This window comes from Calonectris borealis, chromosome 27, assembly GCF_964195595.1.
Source record: "Calonectris borealis chromosome 27, bCalBor7.hap1.2, whole genome shotgun sequence".
NCBI classification, from domain to species: Eukaryota; Metazoa; Chordata; class Aves; order Procellariiformes; family Procellariidae; genus Calonectris; species Calonectris borealis.
In genome coordinates this window covers 5037143-5062285 of record NC_134338.1, presented here as the reverse complement: position 1 = coordinate 5062285, position 25143 = coordinate 5037143, and the positions used below count along the sequence as shown (strand labels likewise).

The 25143-nt window shown below is 42.9% G+C and overlaps 2 protein-coding genes across 9 annotated transcripts in view; both read left to right on the top strand.

Moving 5' to 3' along the window:
* The window catches only part of KAT6A (lysine acetyltransferase 6A), a 52806-nt gene extending 41307 nt beyond the window's left edge, over positions 1-11499 (top strand). For all 3 annotated transcript variants that reach the window (XM_075174905.1, XM_075174906.1, XM_075174907.1), the window contains 2 exons: positions 726-1041; positions 6380-11499. In XM_075174905.1, the coding sequence (XP_075031006.1) occupies positions 726-1041; positions 6380-8967 (2904 nt within the window). In that variant the 3' untranslated portion in view covers positions 8968-11499. The remainder of the gene's footprint in view (positions 1-725; positions 1042-6379) is intronic.
* Positions 11500-24132: 12633 nt separating this feature from the next.
* ANK1 (ankyrin 1) overlaps positions 24133-25143 on the top strand; it is a 69473-nt gene continuing 68462 nt past the window's right edge. For all 6 annotated transcript variants that reach the window (XR_012677479.1, XR_012677480.1, XR_012677478.1 and 3 more), the window contains exon 1: positions 24133-24273. Coding sequence is in view for 3 of the 6 variants with exons in the window: in XM_075174912.1 (XP_075031013.1) it covers positions 24148-24273 (126 nt within the window). In the remaining 3 variants the exon portion in view is untranslated. The remainder of the gene's footprint in view (positions 24274-25143) is intronic.

Genomic DNA, 25143 nt, shown 5'->3' with positions numbered 1-25143 from the left:
TCATGAGGTACGTATTAAGCGTACAGGTAGCATCTGCTCAGTGTTCCAGAACTCTGTCTGGAGGGTGCTTTCTGCTACCTTTTTGTAGTGGTGGTTTTTGTTGAATCAGGGGAAAGGGTTGTTTTTTTTTTTTATTCTAACTTCTGCCATGTGATTTTGATTTTTCCACCTTGGTTATTAAAGTTTTATTCAGTCACACAAAATAGAAACAGATATGGTCCTACTTTTAAAAGAAGCTTGCAAAACACAAATGCTATCTAAAAAACTAAAATCACAGCATAAAGTCTTTGGAATAATTTACCATGGAGATGTGAATTCTATCAACGTGACCAAGAAAATCCTCTCTTTGTAGGATGCTGCACTAAAAAATTCTCTTCTATATCATCTTTGCAGCTCATTCTAAGCTATTCACATCTATGTTGTAGTGTCTCTGAACTTTCAGCTGTTATGGATGGGCTGTTAACTTCAGCTGTTTAAATGGTTTATAGTATTACACAATAGTCAATCTAGCAATGTGCATGGAAGTTGGTCGTCTTGCATTGTATTTGACAACTAACTGAAGGCAGGTGCCGGTCAGTATTTCTAGTGAAGTCTGGATTCCGGAAGGGAGCCCTCTGGTCCTGCTTAGACTGTTGAACTCTGCTGTTCATGTTTTCTATTTGTCAGTGTTTTACTTCTACTGGATGTGGTAAATTGTATTCTTTTCTCCCACCTTCCACGTTCAGAAACCAATTCTTCATCGGAAGAGGCGAGTCCGCAAGCGTAAGCACCACAATAGCAGTGTTGTCACTGAAACAATCTCGGAGACGACAGAAGTGCTGGATGAACCATTTGAGGACTCAGACTCTGAACGACCAATGCCCCGATTAGAGCCTACATTCGAGATTGAGGAGGAGGAAGAGGAGGAGGAGGACGAAGAGGAGGAGAATGAGCTTTTGCCCAGTGGATACTTCCGGCACTTAGCCCCACCAGACACACTCAGGCATAGACCCTCTTCTAAGAGGAAGTCCAAAGATGAGGAGGAGTCTGATGATACTAATGGTATGTTTGGCGGTATGCTGTTGAAAGTTTGATATAGATAGTGTGTCAGCGAGTGTTAGATGATGCTAGCTCATGATGGAACAAGTTGCTTACCTTACCTTGTAACTTCTAGGCAAAATGTAGGGTTAGGCATAAATTACCAGTCAAACCAGCCTCAAACATTCCCAAGTCTTATGAAAATGTGGTGCGTGCTTTTAACTATCTTATTAGCAATGACCTGATCACAGGGTATCCCTGTGATTGATTCAGCTTTCCTAGTGGAACTGGTATCTGTGATTGTGGAAAAACCTATGCAGCAGGGTCACTTACAGAAATAAAACAGAAATGAATTGGAGAGCCCTCAGTTTTCCGTAACAAAGAGAAATAATAAATTGTCTCTTTTGACATCCTGTTCTTCATCACATTGCATGTTCTACCTCTCAGCTTCTCATATCGCCTTAAAGTTCTCTGAACCTTCAGTTCATAAAATAAAATTATTTGGTTGGATCTGGTTACTTAGAGTGCACTGACAATTCAAAAGAAGCATCTGTCATTCAGATGCTCCATTAGTAATCTTCATTATGGCTGTTATGTGTTCTGTTCTCTTGATGGTCTACATAGTGCAAGGCAGTCAGCCAAATAAAAACAAAAGAACTGAGTGAAAGAGAAGTATGGTGCCGTTATCCCACAATAAAAAATCGTTATGGGAACGAACTCATTAATTTATGGCTTTCAACTAGCCTTTGGTTAGCGAGGAGAATCTTTCTTTAAAAGTACTTAAATTCTGAAAGCATCAATATGATTATAGCCATGTATACTATCCATTTAGCATCAGTTACTCTTAAATCCTTATAGCAGCATATAACTATGCAAATTTAGTGCAAACACATGTTGATCCAGCATTAAGCTTGCTTAGCGGGAATATATGCACAGTCAGTTTATACCATTGTTTTTTTAATTCTATTGTGATCAGGTTATTCATGAAATAAATTTTTATGGTACTCCAGCACCATTAATAAGACTATAGAGTTGGGAGAAGATCTGTTAGATAAGTGTTTTTCAGTCTTTTTCATTTGTGCTCTTCCGAATGTTTTCTGGTGGAGATGCAGATCCCTGTAGAGATTCCACACACATATATTGCTTTATAAAATATATCAGTGATTTTTAACCATCTTTTGCGACTACAAATAGTCTATAGAGTGCCCAGGGTTCACAAATGGTATTTGGAAAGCCACTGTTTTAACTCACACTCGTTATATACTACAATGATAAATTTCTTGCTCACCTACTTTATAAATACTTCAGTTCCTTACTCCCCACTTGTACTTTAGTGCTTTCTGTTCCCTTGTGTCACTTCTGTTGCTTTTTTTCCTGAACTTCTGCAAATTTTTCAGAACCTCTGAAATAATGAAGTAGTAAGCATACTATTTCAGGGTATTGCTGCTCCTGACATCAGTGCACCTGAATGCAGGTGCCTTTGCATATACATAGTAAAACTGTAATGATCTTAGAGAAAATACAATGTACTTTCAATTACCTAAACATGTTAGCCCACAGGGATAATCATCATAAACAGCTGGCTTTTTTGATAAAAAATTAACCTGGGTGGAGGGGAACAGCACTGCCTTATGACAATTCAGAAATACAGTATTGGAGTCATTAATATTTGGTTCAGATTTAGACTATTTTAATCATAACTGTGAGTTAGGAATGCTTATAGGAAGCTTAGATTTTTTGGAAGTTTTCCCATCAGAAACCTGCTTGTAATTTCTTTTTTTTTTTTTTAAAAAAAAAAAAAAAACAACTTTCTGACTATGGGTGGTTTGGGTTAGATTTTTCCCTGAGAACTTAATCTCTAGCTGAGGCAATGCATTGAAAGTGTTTTATGATTTCCCTGAAATGTAACATTGCAGTCTCTTAAATTTGGTGTCTGATGAGAATTTGAATTGGTTCTGATTGCTGTCAGGGCTACAGTGAGAATGGATAGTGTGGTATGGTGATTTGAGGCCAGTATTTAATAAGCGTTAGGCATTCTGGAAGACAGAGTGTGTTCTGTGGTGTAGAAAACAAATAAAGCTTGTCTCTCTATGTTCTGCCAATTCTGTGCAACTTGATTAGTGTTGCGTGGGGGAAGGTGGAGCTCTGTAATAGGCTGGGCTGTATTATTTTGCTTCTCCTAGTTCTATCTGTAAGTTTTACTGTGAGTGTGAATACTGTAAGGATCTTCTGTTCAAGCTTGCGTGGGCACTGACGTTTAACGAAGTGCAACTGAATGAGCATATTGAAACATATGTTTCTCAGTATCCTAAAAAATGATGCATGTGAAATCTTGAGTGGTCATCAGATCTGTATTCTTTTGTGAAGACGGTGTCAAGTGCATATGGTAAAAATCATGGAATCGCGGTCCCTTGAGAGTGGAAAGGACCTCTGGAGGTCGTTTTGTCCAGCCCTGCTGCTTAAGCAAGGCCACCAAGAGCCAGTTGCTCGGGACCATGTCCTGATGGCTTTTGAATATCTCCAAGGAGGGAGACTCCACAACCTCTCTGGGCAGCCTGTTCCACTGCTCAGTTACAGTAAAGAACTGTTTCCTGTTGCTCAGATGGAACCTCCTGTGTTTCAGTTTGTGCCCATTGCTTCTGGTCCTGGCCCTGGGCACCACTGAAGAGAGTCTGGCTCCATCTTCTTTATACCCTCCCTTAAGATACTTGTACGCATTGATAAGACCCCCCCTGAGCCTTCTATCCAGCTCTCTCAGCCTTTCCTCATCAGAGAGATGCTCCAGTCTCTTAGGGATCTTAGTGGCCCTTTGCTGGGCTCTCTCCAGTAGCTCCATGTCTGTTTTGTACTGGGGAGCCCAGACTGGACACCTTTAATATTACATTATTATAAGGGGAGCCTGCCATCATAAGATCATTTACTTTTTTTTTTTCATTCTTAAAAATATTAAATCCATGACAGTACAGATAAAAGCAAAGGGTCTTTACCTAAGAGGTGGTAAATCTAATCTTCTGTAGTAGATAGGAAATGTGAAAGAAGGGGAAGAGAAATAGTGAATTTCTAAATTTTTTTTTTAAGAGGTGGATTTTTTTTTTTTTGAAGGGCTTAAGTGTTAATGCTTTTAACAAATACTCTGAAAGTAGTGTTTCCTTATTCCTGCCCAATGATATGCTGACTGTGGCAGATCCCTTCTTTCCTTTATTCACATTCCAAATATTTCTTTTATGGATGACTTCAAGGAGTTGTTGAATTTTGAATGCAATATTTGTTTTAAATTCATTTTTTAATACCCAGAATTTTTTCAGAATGCTTCTCATTGGAGATATTTAGAGTAAATGCCTGTGTGAGCAAAGGGCAAGAGTAACTCAGCTGACCTATGATTAGGTTTTAAGAAGCGTTTGTGAACTACTAGGAACACATTATTTAGTTTTACCTTCATTGCATAACTGTGGACTTAAAACAGCTCTTCTTGGGAAATTCATAGTGTGGAATCAATAACATTTTTTAAGATGGTAGAAAGGGCAGAAATGTGAATAAACGTACTCTGAATATTGGGGGGGAAATTGATCTTATATCCATATAGTGGGATGATCAGCCTAATTACAGGCCCATCAGTGTGACATTCATCCTGATTTAAATAGTAGGATGACAGGCGTATTACTCCGTAGAAAGTCCAGGGAGGGTTATTTGCTCAATACCAATGAACACTGGTACGTGAAAAATGTATTTGTCAGACAATGATATATTTTTACAAGACTACAGCTTGGTTAATAAGAGTAATTGCTGTTATCTACTTAGTGTTTTGAGAGGTATTTGACTTAATCAAAACCATTTGCTTAAGCTGAAATGTTACAGAATCGAGCTAATACATATTAAATAAATCAAGCTGCAAACAGGGAGTAATTAAGCAGCTTTTTTATTAGTGGGGTGCAAGGCACTTGGACTAGATGATTGTTGTAGGTCCCATCCAACATAACTATTCTGTTCTATTCTAAGGGAGATTGGTCTGGGTCATGTGTCTGTCTGTACTGCTATTTTATGGATAAATTAAAAAATAATGTGGCAGCTGACAGAAAAAGAGGGGATTTGGTAAATGAAGTGAAGGGCAATTCACTGAAAAAGTTTATGAGAGAGTATTTGAAGGTCATGTCCAGTATTAGCATGGTTTTCTAGCTCAAAGCCAAAGAGATTCAGATGATCCTTAAATATATGAACAGGGGAATCTCAAGTGGAGTAGAGACATTCTGTCATCTCTTTATTTAGCTTTGGTGAAACTACTACAACCATCTTTACTCAGTAATTCACACTTGATAAGAGTATTGATAAACTGGAATTGTTCAAAGAACAGTTGTGGGCTGATTAAGACACTAGAACAAATGTTCTGTAATGATAGATTCAAAGAAAGCAGAGACAAAAGAGTGACTTGATAAATTTACAAATTACTTAGGTGAGAACTGTTACTTGGTAAGAGATTTTCTGCCTAGCAGATAAAAGGAAAACTAATACAAAAGCAGATTAAGTAAATTCAGTGTCTGAAGACAGAAACCCAGATGGTAAAGTGTGAATATCAACTAGTGTCAACGAATAACTGTGGTACTAGTTTACCAACAGTTGTGTAAAATGTCACTGACTATCCTAATTGACAGATTCAAAACAAAATTAATTCAGGGAATGCTTTACAGTATTCTGTAAGTTCTCAGTAAATGATGACATTCCTTTCTGGCTGTATAAGCTCTGAACCTATTCTAGTGTTTGGAAAGTCACTGAAATGCAAAACTTGCTTCATCAAATAAAAGTCAGATGAGAGAGGAATTCAGCGTCCTTTTAATGATTTCTCAAATTAAAAAAAAAAAAAAAAAAAGTGGCCAAATTCAGTCATCTGTGTATTTCTGTTGGTATTTAAAAGCATAAGCCGTGAAAAAAGTGGAAATATTTCCTTTCTTCAGCAGATGCACAAAATACAGATCTAAATGGAAACACGCTTTTATTGCAACTTCATGTGTTCCCCTACACTGGAACATTTTCATTTGTGAACATATTGTATAAATAAAATTTTAAAGGGTGCTGAGTCTTTCCAGGACTTTATCGTATAGCCTAGTGTTTAATCTGAATTGTGTATGAAAGGCTCAGAGCTTTGACCATGCAAAGTCTTGAAAGCATTGGTGTTCTTTGAAAATGTAATGTGCATTGTGATTGCTAATGAGCAGATCCTTGATCCTTCTTGTTACTCTTCACAATAAATCTCTAAGCTAGTACTGATACATAGAGTTGATAAACATGATGGGAATGCTTGGAAAAGCTTCCGTGAATGCTCAGGTCAAACAAAAATGTTTGAACAGTGTCTTTCAATTTGTGTTTTCAGGTAACCCAACTCTGAAACCATTATCTATGCTGAGAAAATGTGAAGGAAAGGATTCTTTACTTGAGCCAGATACTTCTACACCCATGAAAAAGAAGAAGGGATGGCCAAAAGGGAAAAGCCGAAAACCAGTCCACTGGAAGAAAAGACCTGGTCGAAAACCAGGTTTTAAACTGAACCGGGAAAAAGTGCCACCATCAGTTCAGGATGACGGAGTTGATGCAGTGGTAGCTAATTCAAAACCTGGGCGTAAGCCCAAAATTTCAGATAAAGAAGAAAGTGTTGAGCAGAAAGAAGAGCTGCCTCTTATTGAGGAAAGGAAAGAGGAAGATGTGAATATGGAAGCAGAAGAGGTAGGAGAGGGAGAAGAGGAAGATATAGCAAGCACTGAAGTAAGACCAGTTTCTCCTGTGGACAGCAACAGCAGTCCAGTGCCAGAAGTAAAAGAGCCTGAGATAGAAGAGGAGGTAGAGGAGAAGCCACGGGTTTTAGAAGAGCAAAGGCAATCAGAAGAAGAACAGCAAGAACTAGATGAACCTGAGCATGACCATGAGGAAGAAGAGGAAGTTGCAGTAGTGACAAATCAAAATGAAGATCATGATGCTGACGATGAAGATGACGGTCATCTGGACTCTGTGAAGAAAAAAGAATTGGAGGAGCAGCCTGTTAGAGAAGGGGTGAAGGAGGAGCCTCAGGTGCAAGAATGTTTTTTAGAAACAAGCATACCAAGCAGTAGGGAAGATGCAAAAGAAAAAGATGAAGCAGAGGCAGATTCTGAGGAAGAGCAGGCTTCCAATGAGACATCGGTGGGCTCAGAGCACGTCCCTGGGTCTGAAGATGATCATGAAGAAGAGCAAAGCAATAAAGAAGGGTTAATTGAATTAAAGGAAGAGGAAGAGATTCCTCATAGTGAACTAGATCTTGAAACTGTTCAAGCAGTCCAGTCCTTGACACAGGAGGAAAGCAATGAGCATGATGTAGCTTACCAGGACTGTGAAGAAACTCTTGCAGCTTGTCAGACTTTGCAAAGTTACACCCAGACTGAGGAGGATCCTCAGATATCAATGGTTGAAGATTGCCAGGCCTCAGAACACAACAGTCCAATATCCTCTGTTCAGTCCCACCCCAGCCAGTCTGTACGTTCTGTCAGCAGCCCAAATGTGCCTGCTCTGGAGAGCAGTTACACCCAGATAAGTCCTGAACAAGGATCCCTGTCCGCACCCTCTATGCAGAACATGGAGACCAGCCCCATGATGGATGTGCCTTCAGTATCGGACCACTCTCAGCAGGTGGTGGATAGTGGCTTCAGTGACCTTGGCAGCATTGAGAGCACTACAGAGAATTATGAAAACCCCAGCAGCTATGACTCCACTATGGGAGGCAGCATTTGTGGAAATAACTCTTCCCAGAGCAGCTGTTCATATGGGGGACTGTCCTCTTCTAGCAGCCTCACTCAGAACAGTTGTGTTGTCACTCAGCAAATGGCAAACATTGGCAGCAGTTGCAGCATGATGCAGCAAAACACTGTCCAGCCTGCAGCAAACTGCAATATCAAGTCACCTCAGAGCTGTGTAGTAGAAAGGCCTCCAAGTAACCAGCAACCAACAACGCAGCCACAACAGCAACAGCCTCAGTCACAGCAGCCACAGCCCCCACCTCCACCCCAGCAGCAACCTCCACTGTCTCAGTGTAGCATGAACAACAGCTTCACCCCAGCACCTATGATCATGGAAATACCCGAATCAGGAAGCACTGGTAACATAAGTATCTATGAGAGGATTCCAGGAGATTTTGGTGCTGGGAGCTATTCACAACCATCAGCCACATTCAGTTTAGCCAAGTTGCAGCAGCTGACAAACACCATTATGGACCCTCATGCCATGCCTTATAGCCATTCTCCTGCTGTGACTTCCTATGCAACCAGTGTTTCTCTGTCCAACACAGGATTGGCTCAGCTAGCTCCTTCTCATCCGTTAGCAGGCACACCACAAGCACAAGCCACTATGACACCTCCACCAAACCTGGCGTCCACCACCATGAACCTCACGTCACCTCTGCTTCAGTGTAATATGTCTGCTACCAATATTGGTATTCCACATACACAGAGGTTGCAGGGGCAAATGCCAGTCAAAGGGCATATTTCCATTCGCTCTAAATCAGCACCACTGCCCTCTGCAACTGCACACCAGCAGCAGCTCTATGGCCGCAGCCCACCCGCAGTTGCCATGCAGGCTGGTCCTCGTACGTTAGCTGTTCAACGGGGTATGAACATGGGAGTCAACCTAATGCCAACCACCCCTTACAATGTTAATTCCATGAATATGAACACCCTGAATGCCATGAACAGCTACAGAATGACACAGCCTATGATGAACAGCAGTTACCATAGTAACCCTGCCTACATGAACCAGACAGCACAGTATCCTATGCAGATGCAGATGGGAATGATGGGGAGCCAGGCCTATACCCAGCAGCCTATGCAGCCAAATCCTCATGGAAACATGATGTACACTGGCCCCTCCCATCACAGCTACATGAATGCTGCTGGGGTGCCCAAGCAGTCTCTCAATGGACCATACATGAGAAGATGAGCAAGATGAACTTGCATCCTAAAAACTGAAATATATATAAATAAAGGAACCTTTTATACTGACGAACCAGAGAAAATGGACCTTTTTCCAGTTAAAATATTGCTGTAGATTTAGAGGGATTTTCTTTGGTTTATTTTATTTTTTAGGAAGCCTGGTCTTTATTTTTTGGATTTTTTTTTTTGTTTTGCGTTTTTGTTTTCTTCACAATCCTGAAACATTTTACAGCTAAAATCATTTACAGATGTTTTTTAGAGGGGAAAACATGCACAAAATCTTTTCATAATTTAAAAAGAGCCTTACTTTGCTGACAATGTGGACAGAATATGTGTAACAGTGAAATCATCTTTCTAAATTTTTTTTTCAAATGTATGTCCTTCTCCCGCCCGTGCCCCTCTGTATGCAGTTTCTAGTGCTGCAATCATGTAAAATGTTTGACATCTTGAATAATAACAACCCTTCTCTCTAAACCCCACCTAGCATTTCCTACTTCTAGCGGGAGGCACTTATTGGGAGACTTGGAAGGGGACACAGAGGATAAATGAAGCTCTTTATTTCTGCAAGTCAGGAAAAATTTTTAATCTTTAATTTTCCCTGACTCCCTTGCCCTCAGTAAAATTTGGAGTTACGTGTAAACGATAAACTATTCACATTGGTGTTTTTGTAGATGAGTTAATTGAAATTGTATGTTTCATGCTGAAAATATAATGTAATCTTAAAATGATCCCATTCACCACCCAGACATGCATGTGCGCACACATGTGCATGCATGCACACATGTTTTTCACTCTGAACTACTGGAAGCATCTCAAGAGAGAACTGTTTGTATCCCTTATGCAGTCATGAGGAGGATAGGGTGGTTATTGGTCTATTAGGACAAGAAAACGGTTGCAGGCTCTTATGGTGAACTGCAAGTCAGCCACAACTCCAAGATCCCAAACTCTGCTTTAGTATGTACTTCGAAATGCTGAGGGTCTTGGTTCTGAGCCTTTGAGTCAGGCTGAGCTCAAAAGCAGCTGTTTCCAGTGGTCTGCCTCTTAATCTCTTTACTTAGGTAATCTTGGAAGATAAAGTGTACGTTTTAAGTGACTTGATGAGAACCGTGTGGTGTCCTTGTCACTCTTCCATTCCTGGTATGGGGTAGGAAGTTGCTGAATGTGCTGCGCTCTGAGGGAGTCAGTGATGTGTTTCCTGATTCTCCCACTATGTTTGAGACCCATTTTATAGGAATAGCCACACTTTCCATCTAGTGTGGGAAAAGAAGGGAATCGGCCTGTTCTATAGGAGTGAAACAGTCCAAACACCATAGTAGGATGCAGGCAGCAGGATTTTGCTGTTTATTACTGCATAATCCAATTTACATTCTTTTTGGCTAAGCTGCTGGCATGTCACCCAATACAAAAAGGGACACCCTTTAATGTAAAGGTCTTTTTTTTTATTGTATATGAAGTAGAAATACAGGCACATTAATGAGACTAATTTCTTTTGTTTTTAAACCAAAAGAGTCTAAAAGAAAGTTGGGGTTTCTTCAGATGCACTAAAATGGACTTTCCTCCAATAACTGCTAACCATAAAAGGCAGAATTCAAAGGACTTCCACTTTTTATTTCTGTTTAGTTTTGAGCATGTACAAGGCTGTGTAGGACCCCATTTCTCTGTATATACTATTCCAGTTCCAAATAACCCATGTAGAAAGCGCACTGTGCTGCCCTCTCCTTCCTAGATCTTCAGCTGTGTCACTGCTTCCTGATGGCTGGGGGTGGGCTGGGTAGGGGGGTGGGTGGGGGCCTGAGACAGGAGGAGAAGCTGTTGAAATGAGGGCTGTGAATTTAGTTTGTTTGCCGTTCTGTTTGGTTTGGTTTTGTATGTTTTTTTTATCAATTGGGCAGCTCCCTTTTCCACAAGCCTTTGTGACTGTAGAACTATTGTAGAAAAAAAAATGTTCTTTTCTATATATAAAAAGAAATTATCCAACGCAGTAATATTGGTACCTACCATTTTTTCACTTCTGTTAAAAAAAAAAAAAAAAAAATGTATTTTTAGCAAGATAACTTGGGTAATCTTCTAAAAGAAATTAAAAAAAAATCTCACTGTTAGTAACTTTGATGCCTTTTAAAAATAAGAGCTTTTTCATTTCATTCCATCTTTAAAATTTTTTATCTTTGTTGTAGAATATTAAAAACTATTTTAAGAAAGATAAAAATTCTCTTTAAAGAGATCTCTAGAGTGTGTGAATAGGAGCTCCAGATGCCTCTAAAAGCCGCATGTACAAATGAAGCTGAGTCTATTCCTGTCTGTTTATATTTGCTTTTCCTGTTTTGTAACCTCTTTGTACTTTGTTCATGGTGACTTGTAAGCTAAGGGGAAGGGGTGCCTAGATGCCTTTGTAATTCTCCATGTCATACGCTCCTGGCTGGATGGTCTCCCTTCCTCTCCTTGTATGTAATATCACTTTTTTTTCCCTTTCTAGCAAGTACTTTCAAAAGAACTCTGTACATTTTAACATAAAAAATAAATTATGTTGAGCCATTTTGGATGTCAGTTGTGCATGCGGATTTTTTTTTCTTCCATTTGAGCAGTGAACTCTGTCACTGATCCTTGGTCCTGGGAATATGATTCCCTGTTGGCCTTTTGTTCTGGAAGAGAGGTGGTACTTGGAATTTACTTACGAGATCTTTGTCCATGTTAATTTTTATCTACAGCTTCTAATCAGAGAAAGATTAAAAATAGGAAGAAAACCCAAAAACTTGAAAGCTGCTCCAGAAATCATCCCCTTTAAATTGCTCTCTGCAAGGGCTGCCCAAAGCCTAAGCAAAGTGTGTTAGCTGGTTTTTGTCCGCTTCTTGTTTGTACAATCACTTGAGAGTTTTGGCTTGCGCACTTAAAAAATTGCAATATGTGTTTGAAGCTTCCCCCCCCCCCATTTCAATTGCTCTCTCATCTTTATAATGAGCACTTTGGATAGGAGAATTAGAAATTTTACCTAGCAAAGTTTACCCTGCAGCTGCAAAGCAGAATTGGATCAGTTTCAAGCTTTGTGGAGCTGTCCCGCTTGTTCTGTCGCTGTGCAGAGTTCTCCTCTGCAAGCTCACAACTTTCAAAACGCTAGATGGAAGCCAAGTTCCAGCGAGTGTGTGATCATTGCCAAAGTTTCCCCATGATAAATGTTGTGGCAATAATTCAAGAGCAGACTGCCCATTGTTTCTGGTGCCTAACCATCCCCAGGGTGCCTGCCCCGCTGCAGCCTGGCAGGGGCTCCAGGGAGCAGAACGTGGGGAAGCGTGGCAAAGGGCCAAGTGGCCACAGGAATCTTCCAGAGGCTTTTCAGCAGATGTGCTGTCACAAGTATGTCTTCAAGTAAGCAAACTGTGTTTGTGTGTCATAGTAAATAAGTGAAAAGGACCTTGAGAACTAGTAAAATTAAGTTTGACGCGGTTTTCATATCTCCAGTCCTCGCCAAGATAGAACATAAGTTTATGTAAGGTGAGGATGATGCTGCATCTTCCTTTAAGCTGGTCTATTTTTCATTGGACTCATTATAGTTGTTTTACTGAGGCACCTGAATTTTCAGATCAAACATGTCAAGATACAGATAGAAGTTAATCGTACGGGCGTGCTCCTGTGTGATTCGTTCATTTATTCTCACAACAGCTTTTAGGTTATTCAAGCATGAAGGAGAGAGAGAGAGGGTGACCTGTGATTAAGCTTTTCACTACTTTAATCACTTGTGAATTACAGTGAGTACATCAGCAGGTAAGAGTCATCAGGATGGCAGTAGATGTGCATCCTGTGTGTTTGCATGTGTATTACTTCCCCATAGTCAGTGCTGGAGTTAAGACTGAATTAACCATTCTGTGCTAGAAAGCTGTGTTCAATTGCTCATAGCTTACTTTTAATTTTTTTAAGTTGTTCATTAAAGGAAGCTTTGGCACTGTCCAGTAGCAAAGTGGTGGGTGCCACCCCAGCATGCCATGTTTTTTCCATGCTTAAACAATCGTGGTTTGGGGTCTTTTGGGTTTTGCTTGTTATTTTCTGTATACACTGAATTTAGTAGATTTGATTTGACCATTAAAAAGTGCTCGGCTTGAATTGTTATCTAACAACGATACTGTTGGAGTCAGCTTTTATTTATTACCAATTTTCAGAAACATCTCTCATTTTTAGGATACGATATGGGTTTTAAAAGTAAAATACCAATGGAGAACAGTTGCATGTCCTCCAGCAATTCAAAATGGCTTTGACTTCCAAAATTAATGTGCTAAGTGATTAGACTAGAGTATAATTCTACTGCTTTAGATAACAGTAGAATTTGAAATTGTTTATGGCAAATCACTTCCATGGAATAACAGCATACAGTTATGTTCTAGTAAAGTGTTTGTATCATAAACGGACGAGTAGGGCAATTCAAACTCATTATCCGATGACCCGACACCAAATTATGGTTACACATGGTGATATGAAATGCTTTGCAAATAATTGTTTATCTTTGCAACACTTAATCACAAGCTGTCAAGCTAGGGGTGAGCAGGACCAATGCTAATAATAATTAAAATTAAACTTCTTGTGCATTTCTCAGTTCTTAAGGTAGTTGAAACTATTTCAAGAAGAAAAAGCAAATGTCTAGATAGGAACAGAACGATTTATAACAACTTTCTAGCTTTGTGGGACAAGGAACAAAGGTAAGTGTTTATGGAAATCTATGAACAAGATCATGGAAATGTGATTCCAGAGTTAATGAGCTGATAAACAGTAACTGCTACTTAAATGTTTATAAAAGACATTATTTGATCAAATAGGCTGCACTGTTAATAGCCTCTGCTTATTTGTTTTTTTTTTTTTAAAAAAAAAAAAAGAAAACCTGTTTGTGTGGGCTAACTTGATGATAACTACATTTAAGAGCCATGAACAAGGTGACCTCTTTTTTAGAATCTTGTCATACAAACTATCAAATCCTACCGTTGGAGAATGACTAAATAGGGGAGGTTTTTTTATTGTTTTGTGGGGTTTTTTTTTTGAGAGAGAAAGTTGCCAAGCTAGAACAGGGTTGAAATCAGACTGTCTTGAAGTGCAAGGACCTTTAGAACCTTATAGCATGGTGTGGACAGCTGCTGCTGCAGGCTCTGCATTGCCACAGCCAGATATCACACTGTGGACATGGTGAGAGTTGTTCCATTCAGCACTGTCAGGTTTGCTCTAAATCAGTTGATATGTGGACCAAAACGTCTGTTACCAATGCCCAATATGCAGGGAAGAGTTTGAATGCAACCCAGAGCAACATACAAACTACTGCCTGGGAGACTAGTGTTGTGATTTTGAAAGAGGCTAACTGAAAGGAGAATGGTCTTAAATGAGTTCTGAAAGCTCATCAGTGAGATAATTAAGAAAATAGTAAAAAGAACAGAACCATCTTAATTAGGTTCCCAACTCGGGGAGAGAGCTCCTTGCTGACATCCTATCTCTGCAGTAATAGAGGAATGCAGATAGACTGAGGCAGACTAAGTTTACAGCAGCTGAGGTGGGGCCTGCAGCATCTTTTATCTTCACAGCTTGTCAGCCAGAATAATTTACCTAAAAATAGCTGCCTGAAGTTGAGCTTTGAATGTAAAATCCTTTTGCCCCTAACATAGAGAATCTCAGCAACTTCACCAAACATTGATCTTCACCTATAGCAGGGCAGGACTCCAGCTACATGTTTAATCTCTTGAAACAGCTACAATACCTTGCAGACAGAGTCAGGAATTTGTTTCTCTGGTTCCTTCCCTATAGGAGGTTCTATTGTGGAGGACAGCTCTGTATGTGGAATTGGCATATAATGACCTTTCTCATTTTGTGTGATTATTTTCCTAAGGGTTCCCCTATCATAATATCCCCTATTTGTTCTCCCTTGCCAAATACTTTACCCTGTGAATTCTTTGGAACAGGGACTCCGTTGTTGGATTGTTTGTCATTTGTGTTGCATGGTAGAATCCCAGTCTGTGATTGAGGTACCAAAGAGTTATCATAGCACAAATAATCTGTTTTCAAGGAAAATATGGTGCTCTGTGCCAAAAAATTAAATAAGGTTCTTGAGAAGTTTCTTTTCTACTAACATGTTGGCTAGTACATGCATATGGTACCTTTCAGCTAAAAGAGGAAGTCTGTTTAATGAAATTCTGTCGTCCTCTGTTTCCCCATTTTATCCAATAGGAACAAGCAGCAACAACATATGACACATCTACTGTTCCAGATATTTCCCAAACAACTTCTCCAAAGAAGAGAAAAATCACTGTTGGACAAAAAAATTATGTGGTGAGTTAAGTGAAATTACTACTAAGTCCATTTCCCACTTGTCCTGTCCTGAGTCCTTGCTGAAATAGCACAAATGGTGAAGATGAGCTTCTCTTCATGTACAGCAGATCTTTAAGGTCCCTTTCTATCAACCATACACCTACAGCACATAAAAGTTTGATATCAGTCATAGGCCAAATGCTTCATAACTTAGAACATCATGAGCGTAAGCCCCTGCAAAGAACAATCTTATGTGTATGGCAGAGATACATAATACCAGTTAACTCAGACTTTTAAATCATGCTGTCAAAATTCAAGACAGGTGTTTCAAAAACAACCACCACTGACTCCAAAGACCATTTGATAGGCATGCCACTCCCCCTCAAGTTAGAGAGCTAAATATAACTTCAAATGCTAGGAGCTAGGGTTGTACCAGGACAATAGCTCTGGACCTAGAGTTCAATAGGGATGAAATTCTCCCTGGTATCTTGAGGGGAAAGGGAAAAAGGTGTCACATAGGAAGAACTGAATTGTTACTGGACAGACGATTTCCTGAACCAGGGCTTCAGTCAATTCTGCTGGGAGGAGCTATTCTCCAGAGCAGCAGGTTCACGTTGCTTTGTGTTCCCTTCTGATAAAAATCTTCTGCAGTGTGAAGTAGGCAAGACTGCAGTTGCTTTAGGAGTGTCCTTGTCCTCCTTTGGTTTGTGTTAGTGAGCATGCTCTTGAGACCAAAGCAAATTGCAGAATTTGGTCCTCAGAAAGTGATCAGAACTGCCTGGGCATATACAGCAAGCGGTCAGCAGGTGATGGTTGAAAGACTGGGGACAAAGGAAAACACCGCAAAAACAGCATCTTCAGAGGCCATCACAGACATCCTTGATCATCTCTCTATCTATCCAGCTGTGAGACAGGCCCTTTGATCTGCTAGGAAACATGACCATTGTCCTCAAGAACCTTCATCACAAATACTGCACAGGGCTCGGTGAGTCCAAGCAGCAAATGTTGGTGCAGGGGGAAGGTAGAAAAAGAATTGTGATGTTATGGGGTAGCACTGTCTGGAGGCTCTGACAGTGTACGTACAGCTGCGGATCACTGTGCTATAGTCAGGGTCTGAAGAGTACAATATTACTCTGGATAAAGGTGGTGAGGAAAATGAGTTTGAACAGGAAAACATTTCTGGCCTTGGAAAAGCGCAAGTATCCTTCTCAGCTGCAGTAGTAAAAACAATTCACCTGCTCAAGGGCACCCTTCCTACTGGGGATGGCAGATGATGCCTTCGGTACCCTTCAGGGTGTACCTAAAGGGTTTTAGATCAATAATCCCTCAGACTTACAGATGGAGTCTGAAGCTGGGGCTGTCTGGAGTCTTGCTAGATACTTCTCTGCTTTGCTTTGTGGGCAGGCAGAAACTAGGGGGTTTTTGCAATTCATGTGTCTAGTGGTTTTCCAGTCATGATCAGTCATGCAGTAATGCATAGGGCAATAGGGAGGGGGTTTTAGGACAAATGCTATGGCCAGGAACAGTCTTTTGAAAAGTTCTCTGCATCTCACCTTCCTTTTAGCATCCCTTCCCAGTACTCTAATCAAGCTGTGCTTTAAGGGCCTCCAGAGAAGGAGACTGGGCCCAAACCATCATGTTCAATAGTCTGGGACGGACCTATCCTTTCCAAATTTATCTAACTTATGTATGGCTTGGTGTTCACAGCATCCCATAGCAGTGAATTCCACAGTTCATTTTTACGTTGAGCAGAAAGAATATGAGGTTTTTTAGTTATTTTAAATATGCTGCCTTTGATTCTTCTTGTGGTGCCACGCAGGGGTCCGTATTGGGACCAGTACTGTTTAATATCTTCATCAATGACATGGACAGTGGGATCGAGTGCACCCTCAGCAAGTTTGCAGACAACGCCAAGCTGAGTGGTGCAGTCGACATGCCCAAGGGGATGCCATCCAGAGGGACCTGGACAAGCTCGAGAAATGGGCCCTCATGAGGTTCAACAAGGCCAAGTGCAAGGTCCTGCATCTGGGTCGGGGCAACCCCCGGTATCAATACAGGCGGGGGGATGAAGGGATTGAGAGCAGCCCTGCCGAGAAGGACTTGGGGGGTACTGGTGGATGCAAAGCTGGACATGAGCCGGCAATGTGCGCTCGCAGCCCAGAAGGCCAACCGTATCCTGGGCTGCATCAAAAGAAGCATAGCCAGCAGGTCGAGGGAGGGGATTCTGCCCCTCCACTCTGCTCCGGTGAGACCCCACCTGCAGTGCTGCGTCCAGCTCTGGGGCCCTCAGCACAGGAAAGGCACGGACCTGCCGGAGCGGGTCCAGAGGAGGGCCACAGAAATGATCAGGGGGATGGAACACCTCTCCTATGAAGAAATGCTGAGAGAGTTGGGGTTGTTCAGCCTGGAGAAGAGAAGGCTCTGAGGAGACCTTATTGCAGCCTTTCAGTACTTAAAGGGGGCTTGTAAGAAAGATGGGGACAGACTTTTTAGTAGGGCCTGTTGTGATAGGACAAGGGGTAATGGCTTTAAACTAAAAGAGGGTAGATTCAGACTAGATATAAAGAAGAAATTTTTTACAATGAGGGTGGTGAAACACTGGCACAGGTTGCCCAGGGAGGTGGTAGATGCCCCATCTCTGGAAACATTCAAGGTCAGGTTGGACGGGGCTCTGAGCAACCTGATATGGTTGAAGATGTCCCTGCCCATAGCAGGGGGGTTGGACTAGATGACCTTTAAAGGTCCCTTCCAACCCAAACTATTCTATGATTTTGTGTGAAATAGGGAATTTTTTTTTTATTATTTTGTGTGTTATCTGTATCAGTCACAGTTTCTATGCTCCTTTATCACCTTTCTTCCAGTCTGGAGATTCTGTGCTAGTATGTGCTGTCCCTTCTTGTATCACAGAATTGCAGACTCTGGAAGTCATCTGGTCCAACCTAAAGCGGGCGTCACCTAAAGCGAAGTGCAGACAATCCTAGAACAATTCTGTGGTGCTTGGCAGAGCTGCCTCCTAAACTGCCTGCCTGCCAGTACTTGAGAGATTCCTTCCAGCCTCGCTATAAGCACTTCATGTATCTTCATAGAATCATTAGCATCTTTTGCCTATTTTTATTTGAATGCGTGCTTTATTCTGCATTAAACAGAATGGCAGCTGAGCATCCAAAGAAAGGTGTCTGGAGGCATTATCAGGTGTAAGCCTGCAGGCCAAGGTGAAGAACATTAGGATAGCTATGCCTAAGCCTATCCAGGCCCCAAGAATGGCCACTCAACTAGTTGTTACAGTCTGCACTTGCAGAATAGCCTGCCCACAGTGTAAGGCCTTCTTTGACTTGGCAGCTAATTACACCTATGTTAATGGGACTTGCACCTTCTCTGAAAAATTTCTCCCTTATGGTCACTCCAAGCACTTGCATGTATATCTCCGAGTTCTCCTGAGCCCTACTAAGTTCTGAGCTGTGATGTTAGCTTGTAATAGTATGTCCCAGGCCTGTTTTGTTAATAATAACTTGTTTCTTAGATGGCTTTTAGAATTCTACCATCTGAGTTCATTAGATGTCCCTATTCTTTAATGCTGCTGCTTTTTTTGAGCAAAACAGCCCTTTGTAGCATCTGGCAACACTGCCTAAAGCTGCCTGGAAGAGGAAAAGAGAAATAGACAACTGAGGTCTCACACATTCTCCTTCACAGGTTTCTCACTGGGTGGAAAAAGAAAGAACACAGTGCCTGATGCACAAGCCAGCAAATGGGTTAGCAGGTTAAAAGCAGCAGTAACAAAATAAAAAGCTTTCCAAGAGACTCCTAGGCTCAACAAACTGGTCGAGGTAAGGGTTCTTAGCTCTTCTGCTGCATGGTCCTTCCTTGGTCGCCACAAGAGTCATGCCCTAGCTAGCACCTTCTCCATCCCCTTTCCTTGAATGGACAGTGTTGCAAGCAGGTGTGGGAGCAGGGCAGGCCTTTCCCTCATGTGCTGCCCAGAGCTGGTGGCAGGCTGCCCTGCCCCTTTTCCCAGAGCAGACTTGGGAATTTTCCTTTTCAGCAGCTGAGAGGCATCTCCTCAGAGCTAGGCAATGTCCTCTGCAGCTGTGGGCGTGCACAGGCTGACTTGCCTCAGCATGTCATTCATCAGTCCCAGGTTATTTGCGAGTGAAGGAAAAACTTGGGACAAGCGCTATAGAAAGAAATTTTGAGTTTCACTGTTCTGACACCAGCAGCTTGAGCCATTACTCCTGCTGAGTCTCCAGAGTCCATTTCTCTCCTGATCAAGCATGAGACCCTCAGTTCATACTGCCAGCCCAATGACAACATGCTGTTGACTCACGAGCATTAGTGTTAGGGCTTGCACTGCTGTGCAGACTGCATGTTAGGACACTTGGTCTTATGCTCTGGGGTCAGGGCTCATGCCACGGCTGGTGTGTGCTGTAACTGTGCATGCTGCCTGCCAGCCTCAGGTTGTAGGATGATTCACTACTGGTGCTAGTGCCTGGGTTCATGCTGTAGCTGCTGAGCATCCCCTGATGTCTGTCTTACTGCACAAACATCGGATTTGTGCTATGTTAAGTTGTGGTTAATTCTTGTCCCTGTGTTAGTGCCGGGGCTCTCAGTGAGATTTGTAACTAGCTCTCAACTGAAACAAGCTGAGGTGACTTTCTGCTGCTGGAACGGCAGTGATGCATTGTGGAATTGCTCTGTAGTCATTGTAACCCTCCAGATTGCTGCTTTGATCTCATAGGGAGCAGTACTGTAAAGTGTAGGCTGTAGGATGTCGTTCAACCAAGCAGATACCAGCTAGGACCGTTGGTCTCCGTGTGGTCTCATTGGTGACAATCTGGCTGCTCAGTGATTGCAGGAGCAGGCTGTGCTTGGGCAGCCAGGGCCTGCTGTGAAAACAGGGCTGGAGCGAGGGAGAACTCAGCTAACTGGCATGGCTCTGTGCCTTTCTCTGCAGCAGGGCCTTCGTAGACAGTAGTGGCTGCAGCAACCTTGTGCTCACCCTCTCTTGTGTTTTAAACTGTTCATGGGAAGCAGGCACAGTTGTTGCAGAAACAGTCTCAAATCTGATCTCTCAGTGCTCTGAAGAGTTGAATCAATACAGGATTAACGTCCTCCCTTCTTTCTTCTCCAGAAGCCTCTTGAATCATTCTGTGCAGCATCTTTCTCCTGTAGCCATTGCTAATTGCTGTCATATCCAGACATTTCTTAGTGTTGTTATACCATCTTCTGATACCAGCAAGCTGCATGGGTAATTTTTGCGATAGGCCAGAGCTGTGCAGACCACAGAAGCTCTCTGCCTCTGCCTTGGGAAAAATATCATGCCTGCTCCACAAGCTCTGATGATGGTCCTCACTGGTAAAGACTACATCTAGTCCTCACTGGTAAAGACCAATCTAAAGATTGTGCTTGTTGATCCTTGAGCTTTTGCCTGAAGTATAGAATAAAGCCAGTGTACATGGGAAGCGAAAGAAGGTGAACAATGTTTCTGAGGCTGAGTGGAGGGAAAGGGGGAGAGAATATGTGTGCCCCTTCCTTGTTTGCCTGGGATCATATGTGGCAGGCTCATTCACCAGCTTTGGAGAATTGCCCCAGGTCCTGATAAGGATTCTCTTTAAGATACAAGAATGATTCCATGGTAAGAAGTTTTGGGATGAGCAGTTGGCTCTTCATCTTGTGGGTTCCATCCAACCCATGCTTTTCAGCTTTTCTCTGCAATCATTAAGGGTTTGAAGCCATTTTTGAAGAACTTACATTGTTCTGATTTCAAAATCAAGGGCTTTTGAGAAATGTATGAAAAAACGTGTAACTTCTGGTAAACCTAGGAGAGATAGCAAGGTCCCAGCGCCTTGCCTGCCCTCTCTGACCCCGTCTCTCTTTCCTGACTGCAGCTTTATGTAGTCAGTGGCAAATATGGGGCATCCACAAAGACTGTTGCAGGAAAACAGTAGGTAGGATGTAAGGGGATCTGCAGTGAATTGGCTCTGCTAACTACCTGGTTGACTATGATGGAGGAGTTCAGCCTGTGGGCTGTAATATGTCAAGACAGAATCCTGAATTCAGAATTGAGGAGCTCATGAAAACGTTCTTGTTCCTTCTATGAGACTGGATCTCCTTCCTCCTGTGTGCCACTGAGGGGGAAGCAGGTTTTTTAGACAGTTTCAGGAAGGTGCTTTTCTGGTTTGTCCCCTGGACCAGCAAAAGCGTGACTCCACTCATTCCTGTGTCTGTTTTCCCTATATCCCGATTCTCCCTTGATGATTACTGCTCTTGTCCTGTGCTCACTCTGTTCTGGCTTATAAGAAGTTAAGAGGTGGCACTGTTTGTAGGAGGCGGCACTGTCCTACAGGCATACAGGCGAAGACTGACTGGTACTGCCACTGCCTGATGCCATTTAGCTATGTCTATAGCGGATGCTTTGTTGCATCAGGAAAAAAATGGATGCCTATGCCAAAGTCTGGAGTGTAGCACAGCTATCCCTTGAGTGCAACTGTGCAGACCCTGCCACGTGGCAGGGCTGGGTTTCTGAAGTCTGACCCAGGTGGGAAGTCTTGGAACCTGGAAGGCAGGACTTAGGTTAGGGATGAGACGTAAAGTCACAGCAGTGCCTCGCTACAGCCTTGCTAGCCATGCTGGGAGCTCAGTGTGCCCCACAGCACTGAAAGATTGGTGCCCAAACACTAGTGAGTACATGTGGTGGGAACTGATGCTGTTGTATATAGCAGAACTTGGTTTCATTCCTGAGTTCCCTGTTTTGAAAAATTAGGAAATTCCTCAGAAAGAATTCTAAACTAGCAGAGAGCTGGTTTATTAGGATGCAAAGTCAAGCATACAGAAGTGAGGAGCTCTCAGCGTGTTATGATTAACAATTGTTAATTGTTGTGACAATTGTTTTGCCTCCTGTGTTGCCTATTGTTGACCACAGGTCATTTTTTTTTGTTTGGCCTCTGCCTCATTTGGCCTGCAAAGTGCTTGTGTGGAAGAGGCGCAATTAGGGTGACTAGTGCAGCTGTGCTCCTGGCATCTCCTATCTGTGGGACCTTTCACTATGCAGCTTCTATTTAATTTTGTAATTTTTTTTCCATGGGCGTTCATAGGATGTTGCTATATAAAGATGTGCAGCTGTATCTAGACTTGAGTGTATTATTTATCCATATGGGCACAATACACAGAACTAAAGTTGTCTTTGGAAAAGCCTTGTAAAATTTGATGATTTCCTGTTCTTCATATTTTTTTAGGACCTTCTCTATATTCTCAGCCATCATATTCTTTAAAAACCATATGATACGCCAGTCTTTTTCCTGTTTTTATCACCCTCTTTGGTCTGTGGGTGAAGCAACAGAATTGGAGGAACTTCAAAGGCAAAAAGAAATGCAGGAAAACTTGGTCAGACAGAAAAGCGACCTATGGTGTCTGTACAGTTAAGTCTGCATCTCAGCTTCTTGCCAGTCTAAATAACCTGTAAGTGACTGTCAAGCAGTCGCTGAGAAATGGACATTAATCCCTGCTTCACCATCTTTTGACACAAAAAGGACCCTTTCTTCCTAGAATTGGGGGGGCTGTGCCAGAAAAGTGCAGCACGTGCAGGGCTTCCACCTGGGCAAATAATTTTCCCAATGCTTTGCCCATGGGTTTGCATATAGGGGACAGTTTTTCTGAGGGACAAAAATTGAGCTGATAAAGGCAGGGCTGCTCAGAAGTGCCTGAATAGTAAAGCATACTTTGCTGCAGGTCATGTTACCACCAGGTAACATGCAGGTCAAGAGTCCACCCCAGTTTTATCCTGGCCCCCTCAAACACTGGTGCCGTGTGCAGGAACCAAAGTTACACCTCCAGGCCTGACCCCTGGCTTCCAACATGAAATTGTTTGTGCTTTTGGAAGGCAGCTGCAGGTGAAATGTATGGATGTGTGTGGAGAAGGGGTGGCTGACTCTCCAGGAGCCTTCAATCGGGATCCTCAGAGGACTTGAGCTCTGGTGATGCCTGGATGGGCAGGAGCTGGTGGCTCTGGTTTACTTTTCTGGTGCTGTGTAGTCAAAGAGCAGACTGAGCCCTTGGTTTCTGTCTCCCATTCACAGCCAAGATCCCTCCCCTCCCCTTGCTGCTCACTCAGTGGAGAGATGCGAGGAGGACAGGATGCTGTTAAGCTGCACTTTGCTCCAGTACTTGGCACATCCTTTGCAGTATCGGCTGTTTTCTGAGCGGAGATGCTGCCTGCCTCCTAACCAATGCAGCAATTCCCTATTGCTCCCCTTGAAAGGAACTGGAATCATAACCCAGAGAGTAAGCAAGTGATGCGGCTGCTGCACAGAGAGTGACTGAGAGGAAGAAAATTGGAGAGACTGGAATATGTGCCTGCCTCAGCAGCACTGCAGTGGTAAAGCCACTGGCTGACTACGTGCAGGTTACTGTTCTTTATGCATTGCTACAGAGAACCCAGAAGTCGGGATGAAATGCATCAGCCTCCTTTTTCACTGCTTCTCTATTGTCATCATGCATTAATTGCTGAGAGTTATTTTCCTTCCTGTGGCTGACTGCCTGCATCTCTTCTCATACTGCAGGAAAGACAGTGAAGGAGAGAGCACAGCACCAGCCTGGTGTCCTGTCCCACAAGGAGGATTCTGCATGATGTGCCAGTGCAGTCAGGGGCTGCTGCAATGGTGCACAGAACCTCTGGAACAGCTGGATTTAGGATTATTAATGCTTTATAAAGGTGTCCCAGGCTCCATCTAGCAATTAGCTGGAAACATTGGCTGCCCTGTGGGGTTTGCTGACTGCTTTCTATTTTCCTCTCATTACTGGTTTCACACTCATCTGGGTCGACAGCATTTGAGCTAGGGGAAGGGACTTTCTTGGCCAGGAATTGGAGGGTGCTGTGTGGAAAGTGCAGGTGTGAGATCTGGAGGGAACTGCAGTCTGACTGGCCATGGCTCAAGCAGCTAAGCAGCTGAAGAAAATCAAAGATATTGAGGCTCAGGCTCTGCAGGAGCAGAAGGAGAAGGAAGAATCCAATCGCAAGCGCAGGAACCGCTCTCGGGACCGGAAGAAAAAGGTCAGTGGCACTGGGGCAAGCAGCCCTATATCCAGATGCCTGTGCTTGTGGCAGTGAGTGCTGTTTGCGTTTTGGGGCCGGGAGGGGAGAGATGACAGAGGGGCAGTCTGGTCCCTGTACAAATATATGTGCAGTCAGCACAAGAAACGGTCTGCTAAACAGGACAACTTTTGGGGCCAGGAATCTGCTGTTTGCCCTGACAGCTTGTAGGGGCGGGGGGGGATATTAAAAAAGCCTAGTAAAGGGAGAAAGGAAGTGAGGGGTTTGTCAAGGCAGCTAAAGACACTCACTCAGCCCAGTTACAGATTTGATCTCTAAGATAAAATTGCTGGCTTCTAGCTTCATGCAGTTTCTCAGAGTTGCTCTGTGCCTGCAGAGCAAAGGGGCAGGAGACCCCCACCCCTTTCTCTAGTGAAGAAGCAGTTTTGATGTTGACTCCATGCTCTGCTTGATCTCTGCCACAACACTGAAACCAGGGTACAGCGGGAGCAGACGACTTAACAGAAAAAGCAGTTTTGTGCAGGGGACTGTGAGCTCTGCTGCTGCTTAGGGCAGGCTGTATTTGTGAGTGGGACACAGGTCATCCCTCCCAGCAAAGGCATGTTACTTGCTGGCAGCAGGTGAGTGGGGGGTCAGGAGCAAGAAGAGGTGTCTTTCCCCTCTGCTGACACCGACATGCTGGAGCCTTGGGTTCTGTTCCAAGCTGTAGCTCCTCTCTGGAAAGTCAGTGCCAGTTTTTTCTTGCCACCAGCTTCCTGCAGGAGCAGGCATGCTGCTAAGATAGCTTTGCTGCCCCTTGAAGACCTCTTGAACTGAATGTTCTTCTCACAGCAGGGCCTGAGGGTGTATGTGCTATGCACCGATGCAGAG